The sequence below is a fragment of the Akebia trifoliata genome, chromosome 13, assembly GCF_017979445.1.
Source record: "Akebia trifoliata isolate Shusen 1 chromosome 13, ASM1797944v1, whole genome shotgun sequence".
Taxonomy (NCBI): Eukaryota; Viridiplantae; Streptophyta; class Magnoliopsida; order Ranunculales; family Lardizabalaceae; genus Akebia; species Akebia trifoliata.
The window spans coordinates 8,642,738-8,661,895 of NC_141387.1; the positions used below are offsets into that span (position 1 = coordinate 8,642,738).

The 19,158-nt window shown below is 33.0% G+C and overlaps 1 protein-coding gene across 2 annotated transcripts; it reads left to right on the plus strand.

Annotated features, from left to right (window-relative positions):
* The first annotated feature begins 5,698 nt into the window (after nucleotides 1-5,698).
* Nucleotides 5,699-17,463, plus strand: LOC147387708 (G-type lectin S-receptor-like serine/threonine-protein kinase At4g27290). Of its 2 annotated transcripts, none has more exons than XM_086421676.1 (8): nucleotides 5,699-6,983; nucleotides 9,176-9,238; nucleotides 13,795-13,905; nucleotides 15,649-15,860; nucleotides 15,940-16,150; nucleotides 16,298-16,481; nucleotides 16,642-16,792; nucleotides 16,887-17,463. In XM_086421676.1, exons 1-8 carry the CDS (start codon nucleotides 5,705-5,707, stop codon nucleotides 17,178-17,180), a joined length of 2,505 nt encoding a protein of 834 aa, XP_086277802.1. In that variant the 5' UTR covers nucleotides 5,699-5,704; the 3' UTR covers nucleotides 17,181-17,463. The 2 variants fall into 2 exon arrangements, with proteins under 2 accessions (XP_086277802.1, XP_086277800.1); XM_086421674.1 differs by having other exon boundaries at nucleotides 16,244-16,481; nucleotides 16,887-17,461.
* Nucleotides 17,464-19,158: the final 1,695 nt, after the last annotated feature.

Here is a 19,158-nt window from a genome sequence, read left to right on the forward strand (position 1 = left end):
AAACGGTTATTGAATTGTTTTTTGCAACACGCCACTTCAATGGTCATTTTTCTCTTCTATAATTAAATTTTGACAGATTTACTCGACAGTCCTAACTGTTGCATTTTTATTACAAGAACTCCCTTGAAGTTCTGACAAGTCTAGGCAAACCTTACTTTATGGAGTTTGTTACTCATCAAACCTCATTTTATCTATTTCGTTATCCACCAAACCCTAGAGTGAGGATAATGTCATAATATTCAAATTTATAGGATTAATTTGTTACTTAACATACATTGGAGTGGATTCTTACCTCAGTAATTTGTACATCCAAAAACGTGATCCGATGACATAGGATTATAAAAGACAAAATTATAAATACTTTACAAAAAACATACAAAATAAAGAGTTGATTTTCACCATTAAATTTTAATTTTAAATTTGGGAGTTCAGTAACCATCGTTTTCAACATCTACGATCAAGCCCAAAAAGTTTTGTTTTTAAGATTTTGTTGTGTTTAATATGATTTTTTTCCATAAAACTTAGTAGATTACGTTGCTGGATTTTTAATCTGATAATTCATGTGCACCCAATGACCTTTAGTACGCATTTAAGACTTACTAAGCTTGGTCACAATAGTATATGTTCAAGTCTTGTAGTTGTTGATTGCAGATATGAAATTGAACAAGTACTAAAAGAAACTTTGGTAAGTAAGATTCGTTTTACAATGACAATTGTGATGCAACTTTTCCTTTGAATTGAAACCAAAACAAAATTTGAAAATAGATTCTTTAAAACAGAATAGAAAATTGCAGCTAAGAAATAAAATGAAATTGAAGCAAGAATAGAGATTGGAAACAATGTAAAAGAGCTTAGAAATATCAAATCAACCTTTGTAAGTCATCTTATTGTTGAATAATTCTAATTCTAACTCAATCTACGTAACAAATCATTATTTGTAGATTGGAAGATAAATCAATTAACTCTTGAAGGTAACTAGAAAATATCAATGTGAATCCTGAATTTAAAGGAGATTATCCAACTTACATATCAAATTCATCACAAAATATGATTAAGCTTGAACTCATCTAAACATAAATCATCAAAGTTAGAATAAAAGGTACAAATTGGATGATCTCACTGATCGATTGTAAAACTTATTGAATAAATGCAGAGATAGAGATGTGAACTAAGACTTTGGGCAAGTCGAATTCGTTCCACAGGGACAGTTTGGATTCAAAATCTCATTCGGATAAAAAGGGCAAAACAGAATTAGAAAACATATTGGTTTAAAAACAGAATTGATTTGTTGCAAATTAGAAAATGAAAATTAGCAATAGAAAAAAGAAATTGAAACTAGTGAGAAAGGGCTTAGAGAGCTCAAGTCTACCATTGCAAGTCATCCAAAATGCTAATTAATTCTAAATATGACTCAATCCACGTAGCAAGTCATTGCTCGTGGATCGGAAGTTGATTCAATATATCCATTGATTGGAACCCAAAAGTATCCATGAAAATCTCTGATTTAGGCAAAATTATCCGACTTATGCTTCCATTCATCACAGAGCATGAGTGTTCTTGAACTTATCTAAGTAATACTCATCAAAGCTTGAGTTAAAAGCATGAGTTAGATGATCTTATCATGAAGAGATTCACAGATTTAACATTAAATACAGAAATATATAATTGAAATAACATGAGTAGAATGAACTTGCTCCGGCATCCTTGATCTCTCTAAAGAGGATCTAGCCGATCATCGCAAGGATCATATTGCAACAATAATAAAAGTAAGAAGATGATAGATGGAGAAGAGAAGGTATAATAGTGTTGCAACTTGATTCCTTCCTTGATGATCTCTCAAAAGAGTTACAATAAAGCTAATGGATTACTCTTGATGTTCTCACTCCTCTCAAAAGCTCACCCAAAGGAAAATTACAGAGAATTCTAAAGCAAGAAAAATCAAAAATTATGGAAGAAGAGAAGGAGAGAAGAGACCAAGAGGGACCCAAGAAGGGACCCCTTCTTTGAAATCAACCCTCAAATTTATAATGTTCGTATTCGGGTAATCGGGGTGATTTGGCGGATAATTCGATTCGAATGACCCAATCAGTTACAACCACCGAAGCTTCTAGAAGCTTCAGTAAAAATCTCGAGGACAAATTCCTCGAAATGACCGCGGCGCGGTCTTGGCTAGCCGCGACGCAGTGACGTGGTGCCCAAATTCCTTGAGATTTTGCAGGATGCTTCCTTTTTACTGACATATTGTAACAGTAGTTGTTACACCTTTTGTTGGTTTCCAAATATACCCTTTTCACCTGAAATTAGTAAGAAACTATTGTTTAGCTATATTAATTTGGGATTTAATATAATTTATTATTATTTTAAGGAATTAGCATTTAAACGATGATAATCTTGATGAAATTAAGGTCCCAAAATGAGATTATTGGGACCTTATCACTCACCTTAAAAGGCTTCATAAGGACATAATTAAAGTAACAATGAATAGAATTAAAATAATAATATTAAGATGAGTTCGTTCCGGCGTCATTGACCTCTCTAAGGAGAGTCTAGCTGATCATTGTGAGGAGCAAGTTACAACAAAATGAAATAAAACAAATGTGATGGAGAGGAAAGTGAGGTAATCTATGTTGCATTCAATTCCAAGCTTGATGATTTTACAATAGAGTTACAAATAGAAATCAAAGAAGAAAGATGAAAGAAATACTTTTGATGCTCTCATTATTACAAAAATTCTCTCTCTAAAAGAAAAATCACAAAAATGCAGAGAAATTAAGAAGAACAAGAGGGACCAATAGGACCCAAAAGGGACCCCTTCCTTTAGGGACAATCCCTCAATTTATAGTTTTTCTAAGTGGGTTATTAGGTCGGATTATTTTCTTGAGTTGATTCGAGAAGAACCTTCAATTACAACGACCAAAGCGTCTAGAATGTTCAGCTCGAATCTTGAAGCATAATTCATCGAGATTATCGGGGAGCACTAGGGGTTTACCATCGCACGGTGACGTGGCGAAGATTTGCTCCGAGATTTGGTTGGATGCTCCCTCTTGACTTGTATATTGTAACAAAAATTGTTTCAAAAATATTTACCTCCGAATTTTGCCCTTTTTACATATAAATAGTAAGAAAATCTATTAGTTTCAATAAGTTGGCAAATTAATACAATTTATGTTTATTTTGGACAAATAGCAATTAGGTGATGGTAATCCTTATGTAATTACGATCCCAAAAAATAGTTTTATGGGACCTTATCAGTATAATTCATAAAGTAAGGTTTGTTCTAATAACAAAGACAAAGGAAGGGAGTTTTTGTAATAAAATTGCATCACATAGGTTTGCTCGTAAATCTCTCTTAAATTTTTTGTAACAAAACTACTATATTTTATTGACTAAAAAATCTTAAAATAATGAAATATGTTCCCCTTCCATTATTTTTCAATTGTTTAAAAAAATTAAAATTCGAATTTTGAAACAAAATTATTATATTTTAATATCAAATAATAAATAACAACATTTGTATAGCTGTTTTTCATTGCAGTTTTTTTGGTAATTTATCAAAAATGGCTCGTAAAGTATAGATTTTCATGTTAATTTGAATAACGGCATTTGTATTACTATTTTTCATGGGCTTTTTAATAATTTGTCAAAAATGGCTTTTCAATGACCGCTCAAGATTCGTTTTTGCAATTTTGAAAAAATTATAACTTTTATTAAAAATAATATTAAATTTAGGTGCTTTTTTTTTTTTTTTTATGAAAAAAAAATCCCCTTAATACTGTCATTTTCCAATTGAAGAGCCGAGAACATGGGTTTAGTGACCTCTTTTATCATTAGTCATCTCTCCCAACTAAAAATGTCTAGTTGTACCCCATGTTTTTAGTTTCTTTATTTAATTTTATATTAAATGAAGACCATGAGGACCATTTGAGCACAATTGCGCCCTTATCTGCTCCACTTGCAACACGTTCTTCACTAATTCCTATCTACCTGTGTACTAGCAACATGTGGGCCAACTGATGATGATGCCTGATATCTCAGCCCAAGAAAGAAGTAACAGAGAACCAGCGTCAACGTCCACGATCTCTGCTGACTCCCTGTCCCAACTTACCTTTCGTTCATACCAAAAAAAAAAAAAAAACAAAAAAGAGAGTTGCTATTGGCACCCCAACTTTTACTTCTTGTACCCCAATTAAAAAGGAAGAAAAGGGTGAATCTCCATTTCGTGCCCTGAATATGACAAAATTTCGAGTTGGTACACTGCTCATTTTAATTCCCAAAACATGCATGATTTCGTAAATATTAAAAGTGATGAATGAACTAATTTGTAGGTTATAGAAATGACGAATGCATGTTTTGGAAATTAAAATGAATAGTACCAAAATCAGAACTTAGACATAAGTTGCACACGTTTGGAGAAAAATCCTTAAAAATAATAAGTAAATAATTGAGAATAAGTAAAAGTTGGGGTGTCAATAGAATCTCTCCCTACCTCTATTTTTCGGTTTAGGAATTTATGAGTCTAATGAAAATTGTTTGAACAAGTTTTATAATGGTTAGTATGAGTCTCTAGTTGTACCCCATGTTTTTAGTTTCTTTATTTAATTTTATATTGAATGAAGACCATGAGGACCATGAGTCACATTTGAGCACAATTGCGCGCTTATCTGCTCCACTTGTAACACGTTCTTCACCATTTAATGTATTAATTCCTATCTACCTGTGTACTAGCAACATGTGTGCCAACTGATAATGGATTGGGTGAGGCCACACTATTAATTGTCAAGTCCACACTTATTTCATGCCCAAGATTAATGCTGGTTTTAGTCACCAATTGAATGAAAAACTTCTGTACAAACTTATTCCATGCCTATGGTAATTGGTACCCTCTTTATTGTACACTACCTTCACAGAACCATAGATACTTTTCTCAGCCCGTGCGAGCCAACCAACCAACGTCTAGCAACTGTGGGCCAACAGATAATAATGCCTGATGTCTCAGCCCAAGAAAGAAGTAAAAGCAACCAGCGTCAATGTCCACGTCCACGTTCTCTGCTGACTCCCAGTCCCACCTTACATTCCGTTCATACTAAAACAGAGAGTTGCTATTAGCACCCTAACTTTTACTTATTGCACCCTAATTTTTACTTATTGCACCCTAATTAAAAAGAAGAAAAGGGTGAATATCCATTTCTTGCCCTGAATATGAAAAAATTGCGAGTTGGTACGCTGTTCATTTTAATTCCCAAAACATGCATGATTTCGTAGATATTAAAAGTGATGAACAAACCAATTCGTAGGATGTAGAAATGACGAATGCATGTTTCGGAAATTAAAATGAATTGTACCAAAACCAGAATTTGTACATAAGCTGCACACGTTTAGGGAAAAATCTCTAAAAATAATAAGTGAATGGTTGAAAATAAGTAAAAGTTGCGGTTTCTCTCTCTCTCTCTCTGCCTCTATTTTTTGGTTTAGGAATTTATGAGTCTAATCATAATTGTAAACAAAGTACTGAAATTGTTTGAATAAGTTTTATAATGGTTTGTAACGTTGAGATTATAATTTGAGCCAAACCTTTGTAAATTTTGAAGGGTGTATTTTAATATTTAATTGGGGTGTAAGAAGTAAAAGTTGGGATGCCAATAGCAGCTCTCTACTATACAAAAATAATTAGACCCAAAGTTTGAGATACGTTGGTTAGGAGAGAATGAGAAGCTTCACTGGCATGCAGTTTCCCCTCATTTTATTAGTCACTTCACTCACATTTTTCTCAAATATTTCCAATACATCTTGTATCTTTACTCCCAAACAATCCATTAAAGATGGTGAGACGCTTGTATCGAAAGGAAATCTCTTTGAATTAGGATTCTTCAGTCCTGGAAAATCAAAGAACCGATATTTGGGAATATGGTACAAGAACATCGAAAGTGAAACTGTAGTTTGGGTTGCAAACAGAGACAACCCAATTACAGATTCATCCGGAGTTCTTAAGATGGACGAAGAAGGCAAGCTCGTTCTTTTAAACCAAGAGTCCAGAGTTACCTGGTCGACGAATAAGTCCAAGGCAGCAAACCCAATTGCACAGCTCTTAGACTCAGGAAATCTTGTTATTCAAGAAGAAAACAATAATGATCCTGAGAAGTATATATGGCAGAGTTTTGATTACCCGACCGATACATTATTACCCGGAATGAAGCTAGGGTTGGACTTAAAGACTGGTGTGAATCGATTTCTTACATCATGGAAGAATGCCGATGATCCTTCTACAGGTGACTATTCTTTCAATCTAGATCCTCATGGATATCCTGAATTTTTTTTGTATAAAGGACTGATCCGGGTGCACCGATGTGGGCCATGGGATGGGGTCATATTTAGTGGTGTCCCTACAATGCCACCCTTTAATGGCTTCAATTACAGTTTCATCGTCAACCAGGAGGAGATATATTACACATTTTCACTAGATATTGAATCTGTTGTTTTGAAGTTGTTTATGAATGGAATTGGCCAGCTTCAATATCGATTGATGGGCACGGCTGGTTATTGGAAAAGTGTGTGGTATACCCCAAAAGACCAATGTGACAATTACAGGAAGTGCGGTGCTTACAGCATATGCCACCCGATGAATAACAATTTTGTTTGCGATTGTGTGAAAGGGTTTGAGCCCAGGTACCAAAAGAATTGGAATTCGGGAGAGCGGTCAGGTGGATGTGTGCCAAAAATGAAATTCAAATGCAACAAGGACGATGAGTTCTTGGTTTTGAAGGGGATCAAAATGCCTGATACTTCAAGCTCGGTTTTTAACAACAGCATAAGTCTTAAGGAATGTGAAGCAGAATGCAGAAATAATTGCTCTTGTACAGCTTATGCGAATTCGGACATTCGTGGAGGAGGAATTGGTTGTATAGTATGGTTTGGTGATCTAATTGATCTCCGAAATGTTGAAGGTGGCCAAGATCTCTACGTACGGGTGGCCGCTTCGAAATTCGGTAAATCTCATTATTATTATTATTATTATTATTAATAGGAAAGTCCAACTTGAACTCACGACCTCAAAGTTGCACTACAATATGTCAACCAATTGAACTATGGGTCTAAGCCCAATTAGCTTCATTGATAATTATCAATTAGAGTCGTGCGGGATGACATAGGATTTACTGCAATTCTTACAATTCTGACGTGGAGATGCATACATAACCATAGATGATTTTTACTCATATCATGAGGAAACACATCTATAGCTATTTGCAAATCCCATGTCGGACTTATGAGAATCGCAGTAAATAGCCTGTGTCATTCCAGCATTTTCCCATCAATTATCTACTAGGGTCATTAATTATGGCCCTACACCCCCAATGCTCCTTTGTAGATGAAATAACTTTGAAGCTATCTTTAAAATTTTGAAGGAATCCTGTTCATTGGATTACACGTGGCACTTACAATGAGGTATTCCAAATTCTGACAGAAATGAAGGGGTGTGAAATAAATTCAGATAACCTACACAAAGAGGATTCCTTCAAAATTTTGGAGTGACCTGCTCGCATCAAAGTCAGACTCCTTTGTAGAAGCTTGACGATGACTTTCCTTAACAAAAAGACTCGTCTGCTTGGACCCTTCAGCTTTGCTGATATTTAATATATCTCTTTATATTTTCAAAGGATTAATGAGATGTCTCCTGCCTTTGTCCTCTTATTGACCGATGAAAAATAATTTAAACAACGGAGATTTATCTTTCAAAAGTCAAGTCATTTTGAACGTATTTACTAAGATGACGATGATTGTATATTTTTCTAGTCTTGCATGCCTTTAGACCTCGGTCTTATCTTGTAGACTAATAAAAATGACCCAAAAACCCACGAATCTTCTTCTCAAAACCGGTCATCTTCATCTTCATCCTCTTGACTAAGATGATGATGACGATGAAGATAGTCATGATGTGACGATGATAATGATGATGATGAGTCGATCACAATTATGACTATGATGATGAATCATGATCATCTTATCCAAATGGTTGAAGATAATTTACTTTGAGAGAATAATTAACCCCCCCCCCCCCCCCCCCCCCCTTTCAAAAAAAATTACCACTAAAAAGGAGCATGGGACTATTATTCCTTTTAAAATATTTATGAAACGAAGATCCTTCAAAAACAGTTTTGAATGACTGACTTTTTCAAAATTTTCAACCTTGGTTTTGTAAAAGTAATTCAGTATATCGTTTTCTATATTTATTTGTTTTTATTAGAACTGGACTTAGTCATATTTACAATTCTGCTTTTTTAAGCCTTATTGCTGACTTAAATAAAACACATATGCCTTTTAACAAATTATGAAAAGTGGTAACTAAGTTGAAAATAAGGGTATAGAGGTACATTCAGTTACATGGGTATCTTTTTAGAAAGATTCGTGATAATTTGACTACCCGACATGGCATACTCAATTGACTCTCCTAACGTGACAAATTCAGGAATCGTAAATCCATATGTTTCAAGATACACAATGCCCTCGGGATACACATTTTTATGGGAAATTACAGTTTTGTATCCCGAGGCATTTAGATCTATGGTTCTCAAACTAGTTATGTCAGGAGAGTTGATTGAGTGTGCCACTTGGGGTAGTTAGATTATCACGATTCTTTTAGAGAAAAAAGCAATTCATTTATATGGATTTTAAAAAATTGAGACAAACATGAAAGTAACTCAAGGTGGTTTACTCCCTCTATTCCTGTGTTTGAAATTATGTTTTGTTGCACGTTGGGAAACTTAGACACCGTTCCAATTTTACAGGAATGGGACACCATTTAGGATCCTAAATCATCAAGAAAAAGACAAAAACATAAGTAATATTTAGATAAGTTCTAGATCCCGCTCTATAACTATTGTCAGAATCTAGAGCGCTTCTTAACAAATAATTTATCTTTTGGATATGATCTTGATTTAGCCTTTAGTTTCTTATAAGAATCTGATTCTTATCAAAATAACATGTCTATAGGACCAAAGCACCATTATTAAAATTCAGCCATTGTTAATGTCACTCAAATTTTTTTTGTTTATCCTGTTGGAGGACTTAACGAGCACTTTTACTCGGATTTAGCCCCAACTTAACAATAAAAAAAATTCACTAATACAAGTTTTCCCTTTGTCCTTATTTAACTGAGTTAGTCCTCGTCATTTACTTGCAGCCAATCCTCCACCATCGGAGATCAACTATTCACCTCCACCCACTGTCACCCCCCATATTACTGGTAAGTCTATTTATTTTAATTATCTTCACTAATATAATGAGGGAAGGCCGAGTAAAGTGGTTTGACTCCAAAATTTGGATTTTCTAAAATGCCACTATAATATAATTAATCTTATTAATTATTAAGGTTTATTTTGTCAAAGTCAATGATATTGCAAATCGACCACTTTGGCAATCACATGGGAGAGGAGGCCAAAATTTGGTTTTCCTGTGTATACAAATGACCTTACCAACAATTATGGTCTATTGGTTAGTTAATTTTTTTTTATATTTTAAATAGAAAATTAGGAGGGGTTTCTTTCTAAATAGTCTCTTATTTTCGAGCGGTATCTCAATAGTCCATTTAGTGAATTTTTCATATTTAAATGGTCCCTCAACCTCATGTCCCATGATCAAAATATTTTTTTGGAGTAACCAAACTACCCATTTTTTTCATCTTCTTCACATATTTAGGTTTTCCAACTACGATTATAATCATTTCTGATGATTTTTTTATGGTGAATGACAAATGAAGAATGATATGCTCCTAATTTTAAACATTTAAATGTATTTTTCTTATCTATTTCGACGATCTATAACAAAAAATGACATATACTTGATTCTAAATTTTTTGAAGTTGGGATTCTAATATATATATATTTTTATAATATTTTATTCTAGCATCCCTTTCACCACAATAACATAAGTATTTTGGGTATTTCGAGAAGATGTTTTGAATGACAAGGTTGAAAAAATGAAAAATCTGAATCACAATCGTAGTGTTGAGTTCAACATTTTTATTGTTTAGATCAATAGTTGTAGTGCTGAGTTCAATACTTTTTTGGGGTAATTTAGGCAACCCCACTTAAGTTTTGATCAATATTAGAGATATGCCCCTACGTTTTCAAATTGATGACATACTCCCCTTGATTTAGGTTCTGCTTGGAATACTAACAGAAAATGACCTAAATGCCATTGTCTTCAACCTTCTGCTAATTTTCTCCCCAAAATCAATCATTTCAGTCTATACTTTTTCCCCAAAACCAGTCATCTTCAATAGATGAATTTTTTTTTTTTTTACATCTTTTTTAAGTTTGAGATTTTGTCTTCCTGAACCTTTAAATTGCAAGAATAAGACATGATTTTTGAAGATCGATGAAATTTTGGGTAGAAAAATCAAGAGTTTCTATAACCATTGAAGATGAGGTTGAAGTGGTAAGAAATTGAGATTCTAGGGTTTATCAACTTGAAGATCGAAGATATTTAAATAGGATTATTGGAGAAATAGAAGATCAAAAGAATTTTTGAATGAAAAATTTGATGAAGATGAGGTTGTGGATGAGCTCAAAAAGTTGAAAATGGTTAATTTTTCTCTGAGAAAAATGAAGAGGTTTTTGGATTGAGGTTGAAAACAATGGCATTTAGGTCATTTTTTGTTATTCTCCAAAATAAAACCTAGTTCAAAGGGGGTATGTCATCAGTTTGACAACATGGGGAGGTATCTCTAATATTGAACAAAATGTTGGGGGACATGTCTAAATCACCATTTTTTTTGCAATGTCAACTTCAACACTTTTTATTATTGACTTCAACCCTTTTTATTGTCGAGTTCAACATTTTTATTGTTGAGAACTCCATAATAAAAATGTTGGACTCAGCACTAAAATTGTTTATCTTAAAAAAAATGAAAAAAGTGTTGAGCTTGACACTATAATATAATTTTATTTTTTTTCGACTTCAACACTAAATAGATCTTCTTGAAATACCTCAAAGGCATATATTATCTTCGAAATAGATCAAAAAATATATTAAATGTCAAAAATTAGAAGTATATCATTACCCATTCGTCATTCACCGTCAAAAAATCGACAAAAATTATTGCAACCGCCATTGAAGAACCCAAGCATGTGAAGATGAGAAAAGGATAATGTGGGTACTCCAAAAAATATTATAAGGCGATATGAGATATGAGGTTGAGGGACCATTTAGATATATTTACTCAAGGGACTATCAAGATACCACCCAAAGTCAGCAAATATTTAGCAAGAAACCCCTCCTACAATGTTACTTAAAGTAATTTTACCTTTTAGTTAAAATTACACAAATGTCTTATATTATGTTATTTTCAAAATCTCCTTAATTAATAATTTAAATTATAAAAAAGCCCTGAATATTTACACATGCCACCTTCTAGTAGATTATAAAGGTAAAATTACTTAATAAACCCTGTGGGAGGGGTTTCTATTTAGGTAGTCCCAAACTTTTGGGCAGTAGATTGATAATCCATTTAGTGAACTTTTTCTTTCTTGATGGTCCCTCAACCTCATCTCTTTTTATAATGTTTCAGGAATACCTAAATGACTGTTTTTCTCATCTTTTTAACACATATATGTTTTCCAATGTTGATTGCACTCATTTTCGACGATTGTTTTTATCGTGAATAACAAATGGAGAATGATATACTCCTCTATATATATATATATATATATATATATATATATATATATATATATATAGATATAGATATATAGTTTATTTTGATGATTTATATATAAAAATAATAATTGAAGAACGAAGTTGAGTTTCTAAAATTTTCAAAGATTTTCTCATTACTTTTGATTAGAGTGTTCATTTCGCAGTTAAGGTATATGCATTTTGGGTATTTTGTGAAGATATATCCAATATCAAAATTGAAAAATGAAAAAAAAATTAAAAATTTTGGATCCATTTACAGTGTTGAGTACACCACTTTTTATTGTCGAGTTCACTATTTTTTAGGGTAAATTATACTTTGACCCCCTTGTGCAGGTATGGTTTAATTCCATGTTAACCCCCTAATATTTTGACAATTGCACTTACTTCCCCTTTACACACTGTGTTAAAGTTCAAATGCTATTTACCCTCACATTTTATCTTTTTTTTATACATGAAAAAAAATTTAAATTTTGGAACTATAAAAATGGCCCTGTCTAAACATAATTCACAAGGAGACTCATTTTGTTACAATGATATTTTTGTTTATAAAAAAGAATAATATTTAAAAAAAGGGTGAAATGATCTTAATAAAAGGTAATAAAGCAGTATTTTTAATGTTTGGTTGATGGCAAGTAGAAGAAAGGGGGGTAAGTGAATCCATTAGATAAATATAGGGGAGGTAAGTGCAATTGTCAAAACGTTAGGGGGTCGACATATGATTATGCCAAATCAAAGGGGGTGAAAGTGTAGCTTACCCCACTTTTTATTGTGAAGTACAAGATTTTTATTGTTAAGTTCAAAAATAAAAATCTTGAACTCGACAATAAAAGGTACTGAACTCAATACTGTAAATGTGATCTAGATTTTTCATTTTTTTTCAACTTTGAAATTGGATGTATCTTCTCAAAGACTATTGATAATCTTACGCTCTTTTTTCTAACAATCCTTGTAAGTTTCCTGATGTGGTAGTTACAAAACCATAAATCTTTTTCTTGTGTATTCCGAAGCAAAGGATATACGATTATGTGATTGAGAGCATACAAAGAGTGTCAGATTATCACGACTACTTCTCAAAATACCCAAAATACATATATCATAGTTGCGAAATGAACATCGAATCAAAAGTTACTAAAAAATCTTCAAAATACTTAATGTTTAAAATTCAGAGTATATCATTCTACATTTGTCATTCACGATAAAAAAATTGTTGGAAATTATTGCAATCACTGTTGAGTAACCGAAGTATGTGAAGAAGATATGTAAAAAACCAAGATATCATTGTATATTCACTAAAAGACAAAATGGATGTCGGTATTACTGAAAAGTGAATTTGGTAAAGAATGTTAACATCCCCATGAGGTCTTGGATGTTAACATACCCCTATAAATATATGGATTAAATGTCGATACATAATATAAACTAATTACAATTTGAAACACATTCATCATCTCTTCCTAATTTGTTCTCAATTAGTCACCACTCACTCATATTATGTTTGATGGATTTATTTCTTTTTCAACACCTGCGAATTAACTCTTTAGCTATTTACCAAAGTAGAGAGATGCTTTTCATAATTAATTTTACCAGCCAAAATTGGTTATAATTCATTATGTTACTTATATTAAAAAGAAAAATACTAACATATCATATCCTCAACGTTTGATATGAGTCATAAGATGATGATGTTGAAAATGTTAAATTTAAATGTTAAGTTAGGTGTATTTTTGGAATCTAAATTTTGGTATTGAATCGCTTCTACTCCTCCTTCTTCCATTATAATAGTAAAGATTTATTAGTGGAAAAATTTAGTTCATGTAAATACAATTAATTTATTGAAACACTTCCTCATCACAAAGTGAAAAAAGCCTATATTTGACAGCCCAAGACCCTCAAATTTCATAAAATTTGATGAACCAAGTTGTCCATTTTATTTTGATGGACCGAAATCGTCAAATTAATGGAGAATGAGAGAAATTCAACTCTAAGCTAGCCGCCAAATCTGTTAAACATAAAAAATTTCAATGGGCTAAAATTTGTGGGCCTTAGCCTGTCAAATTTGCATGTCGAATTTTACAGTTTAGTGCCTTCTTATTCAAATTGCAGGTCGAAAGAAAAAAGTTCCAAGAGTCATTATCATACCAAGCATCATATTTGGTATAATTATATTGGCATCGTCAATATTTATCTTAAGCAGGTGGACAAAGAAAAGAAAAGGTAAATTCATCTAATAGCTATGAAAAACATTTATGATGTTATACTTCCTACAAAATAGGGTCAAATAATGAGACCCCCTTAAAATTTTAGAATTATGGCAAGCATTGTTGATAATTGTGAAATTCACACTTTTACACGGATATGAATGTTGAAATCCTCCGTGAGATGGACCCATATAGCTCTTCCAGTAGTTGATCATGAGATCAATGATAATACTTGAATTCTAAATACATGCAAATTGTGTGCGAACATGAGGTGCTTTCTTTTTTAAGGCTATGGAAATTTTTTCACAAACTCACATACATATTACATTAAATGGTTGGTGTGATGGCCAAGGCCACTCCCGAAGCGGAGGTCTGAAGTTCGAAACCCTCCTTCAGGCCACCCTTATCTATTTTTCCCAAAAATTACTTGTTGCGTGTGTAGAGGAGGGGATTGCACCTATCTTGAGGATTAGTTGGGTGTTTTAAGAGGCACGGATATCTTGCTTCCAAAAAATAAAAAAAGAGATTTACTACTATTCATCCATTCCACCCTATCTAGAGCATGTCATATGTTATTGAAAGCGTTTTCATATTCATTTACACTATCATTTTATTTTTAATTTATCATTTATTGAAGCCACCCCTATATTTTCTGAAATATGATCATTTTAGTTTTGTTTTTCCTAGTCTTTTCTACTATTCATATCCATATCCTCCTCTCTATTGTGCTCAATTTGTTGATATGATAATATTTGACAGCCCAACATTACGCTCCATAAAGCATAGTCCATCATCTTCTCATGTTATAAAACCTCTTTTTAATTTCCTCGGCTTACGTCAATCACATGCACTTTAGCACGTCCTCTTTAACTGTCCAAATATGATCTTACGGACAATGAAAGCCATCTCTTTGAGTATTTATAATGAATCAACTTTTTACTGGATACCCCATCTTGTGTGTTTGTGATAAATTTACATTCCATGTACTTGATCTTGATTCTGCTTATTCTAAAGTATTTGTCCTGAGCTCCAGCATTTCTCTCCATAATTCTAGCTTTCGGCTGAATCTTCTAGTTTCATCAACAATCATTACATCATATGCAAACAACATATGCCAAGGTACATGCTCTTTAGCATGAGCATTTACTTCATCTATAATTAGAGCAAATAACTAAGGAGTCAAGGTCGATGATACAATCCAATTGTACATAAGTGGATACGCAATCATCACCTCTCCATTTACTCTCATACCAGTCAATTTAAGTTCTCTCTTATATAAACACAGAACTAATGAAACTTTTTTTAGTGCAATCATACCAATAAAGTGCAAGGTGAATTTTTAAGTGATACAGTGAAATGATACTCAGTCATCTGCAACTAGTTGGTCTCCATTTGGTTTTTTGCTTTAACCTTTGTTCAATCACTCTTTTCTATAGTTTCATCTTATGAATCATAAGTTCAACATAAATTGATAATTAGTGCAATTTTGTATTTCCCCTTTATTGTTATATATAGGTATTTTGATCCTTTTTCTCTTGTCATTTGACATCTTTTTAGTATATCGATCTAATCAACGAAAAATAGTGTTGTTTGTATGAAATGATAAATATTTTGATGTGGGGACACAAGCACTAGATATGCAAAATGTTGGTCAAGATGGCAGGTCTTACTCCTTCCCCAAGTATAGGGGGACATTCATATAGTTTTCCATGGATAGTACCGTGGAATGTCGATTATTTATTGAATTTCCAAACAACAGGGACAAAAAGAAAAATAGAGGATCTGTTTGATCTTAGTGGAACTACCGAAAATTGCAAAGACACCACTGAGGCAGAAATACAGATAGAGGGTTCGAAGCAAGGAAAAGCCCCACATCTACCAGTATTCGACTTTGAAGTAATTGCAAATGCTACATATAATTTTTCAAATGCAAATAAGCTTGGAATGGGGGGATTTGGCCCTGTTTACAAGGTGAGGTAGTCTTTTATTTAATAAAATTTGAGGAAGTTGGCAATTCAAAATAACTGATATGAATTTTCCGCCATCTCAGGGCACGCTACCAGGAGGTCAAGTAATAGCAGTGAAAAGACTTTCCAAAAGCTCTGGACAAGGCTTGAAGGAGTTCAAGAATGAGGTTATATTGATATCCAAACTTCAACACAGAAATCTAGTCAGGCTTTTAGGGTGTTGCATTGAAGGGGAAGAGAAGATGTTACTCTATGAATACATGCCTAACAAAAGCTTGGATTCCTTTCTTTTTGGTATGGTTACTATTTATGAATAATTTCCAAAATCATTTCAACTTCTGCTAATATAGCCTAATGGACAAAAAAAAAAAAAAAAAAATTGATCAGATCCAACTAAACAAGGGCAACTAAACTGGCCTAGACGCTTCCACATTGTTGAAGGGATCGCTCGAGGTCTTCTCTATCTACACCGAGATTCAAGACTAAAAATTATTCATCGAGATTTGAAAGCCGGAAACATTCTATTGGATGATGAGATGAATCCCAAAATTTCAGACTTTGGCATGGCAAGGATTTTTGGAGGAAATCAAACTCTAGCAAATACTAACAGGGTTGTTGGAACATAGTAAGTACTAGTTTCTTGATAGCCTAAATTTCTCCTTTGTTGGTATTGTTATCCTTCTAATTAATTAATATAGAAATAAATCAAAAAGTGTGAAACTAATCGGTTTGAACAATTTTCATTTCCTTAATCTATCCACTGAGTCCTTAATGGTAAAATGCAGTGGCTATATGTCCCCAGAATATGCCATGGAAGGGAGATTCTCTGAGAAATCAGATGTCTTCAGCTTTGGAGTATTGCTTTTGGAGATCGTGAGCGGGAAGAGAATTAACCAGTTTTATCTTCATGAACAATCATTAAGCCTTGTGGGATTTGTAAGTACATAGTATTTCATAACTTGTAAGATCCTTTTATTTATTTATGAACTCATTTTAATTATCTTAGACGATGGGATCAATATTATTTCAGGCATGGCGACTATGGAACGAAGGTAAGGAAATAGAATTGATGGACCCAACATTAAGAGACTCGTACTCTGCCTCAGAAGTATTGAGATGCATTCGTATAGGTCTCTTATGTGTACAAGAACATGCAATGGAGCGACCAACAGTATCTACTGTAGTTCTAATGCTTGGCATGGATACCACGCATCTTCCTACTCCAAGACAGCCTGGGTTTACAATAGAATCTGATTTATCTTTAGCTGGCCCAGAAATGTGCTCAGTAAACAATGTCAGTATTACAGAAGAGAGTGGCAGGTAGCTAATAGCAAGTAATAATTGCAACATTCTTTTTTTTTTTTTTCCAGGAATGTATATATATTATTCAAGACTTTAAATTTTGAATTAGTATAAATAAATTATTTACTTGAATAGATGAAGTATTAAACAATGTCACTGTTACAGAAGAAAGTGACAGGTAGCTGGTGACAAGTAAATCCAACATTCTTTCTTGTTTTTTTTTTTCTAGGGATATAAATACGTGAATGCTAACATCTAAGACCACATGAGGATAGTAGTATTCTCCAACAATTTTTGTTTTCAATAATGCCCCTTCCCATTTTGTCTTTTAGTAAAAAAAATAAGGGTATATTAGTCTTTTATATAATAAATAAATACATTTAGTTTGATACCAAGTATGAGCATTAATTCCTCAAGGGTCACCCGCGAGGGCACATCCTCACTTACCTGGTGCGTGTGATGTGTGGGTGTTGCACGTGCCCTGGGACTAGGCTTTGGACAAGGCCATTGTCTATGGACTGGGTAAACCTAGATACTGGTTCGGTCCATTGTCTATAAGGAACCCGGTTATTAAAAAAAATAATAATAAATACATTTATTATGCCCTAAATAAATACATTTATTTGGCATTGTTTTCCAAAACATTTACTAAAAAAATATATATTTAAACCAACTAGTGTCAACTGGAACGTTTTCTGGTATGCCCCAAAAGACCAATGTGACAATTATAGAGAGTGTGGTCCTTATGGCATTTGCGACACGAATAACTCGCCTGTTTGCAATTGTGTTCAAGGGTTTGAGCCCAAGTACCCACAGAATTGGAATTTGAGAGATGGGTCCAGTGGATGTGTTCCAAAAAATGAAATTTGATTGCGATAAGGATGATGGGTTCATGCTTTTGAAGGGTATGATATTGCCTTATACTTCGAGCTCGTTTGTTAACAAGAGTATGAGTCTAATAGAATGTGAAGATGAATGCTGGAAGAATTGTTCTTCGTACAGCTTATGAGAATTCCGAAATAAACGTACAAGGGAGGGAGAGGATGTCTAGTTTGGTTTGGTGATCTAATCGATCTTCGAGAGTACTCTGGTGGTGGCCAAGATCTGTATGTAAGGATGGTGGCTTCCGAATTAGGTATGTTAAATTGTTTGTGAAATCTTTAATTGCTTCGGATTTTACTAATTAGTTATCAAATTATAAATCTTATGCATAAGATCAGTTCCTGTATAAAACATCCAAAAATCCCATAAAAATTCTTTCTTGACTAGACAAAAATTCTATGACGGCATCCAATCATGTATTTCATTCTTGTGGATCAAAATACATGATTGGATGCCATAGAATCTTAAATGCAAAATTTTAAGAATTGCAAAAGTTTATAAAAACATTAAAAGAAAATATAAACTTTCACCGTTGGATTTGAATTTTAAATTTGGAGTTCACTGATGGTCAATTTACAAAACTTTTGATAAAGTCATTTCTTTTTTCCACCTAATCCAGGCCATGAAAACTAAAAAGGGCTAGGTTATTATTATTCGACTTATGTGGCAATCAATGTAGACCCAACAAGTCATTGTAAGATTAGAAGCATGACTAAGTTAGCCACGTTAGCCTAATTCAATACCAATTAGGCAGGGATCAGTGTATATCTTATCATGATTAACCCATAAATCATTCTTCGGTTGCTTGTGAATGTAAGGTAAATTCCATATAAAAAGCAAGTCACTTTTTTTATATAAAAAATAACGAAAGAAGATTGAGAATGAGCAACCCACAGATAGATATAGTTGGCTTTTATAAAATATAATAAACAATATTAAAATAGATATTATAAAGATATCATTTAAAAGATCTCCAAAATCAGTAAAGTATATTAAATAATAGTATTTCAAACAATAGGACGTCTCAAGAAAAGAAAAGTTGTTGTGGGACACAAAATTATTTTTCTTATGAATTTTTCTAAGATGAAACGAAGTTTGAAGCTATTGGACTGTTGTAA

Excerpts from the sequence above, each read along its gene's own strand:
- LOC147387708 (XM_086421674.1), top strand. The coding sequence starts at position 5,705 with ATGAGAAGCTTCACTGGCATGCAGTTTCCCCTCATTTTATTAGTCACT. Across the intron at positions 13,906-15,648 it reads GTGGACAAAGAAAAGAAAAG|GGACAAAAAGAAAAATAGAG; the intron begins GTAAATTCATCT and ends TCCAAACAACAG. Across the intron at positions 16,482-16,641 it reads AACAGGGTTGTTGGAACATA|TGGCTATATGTCCCCAGAAT; the intron begins GTAAGTACTAGT and ends GGTAAAATGCAG.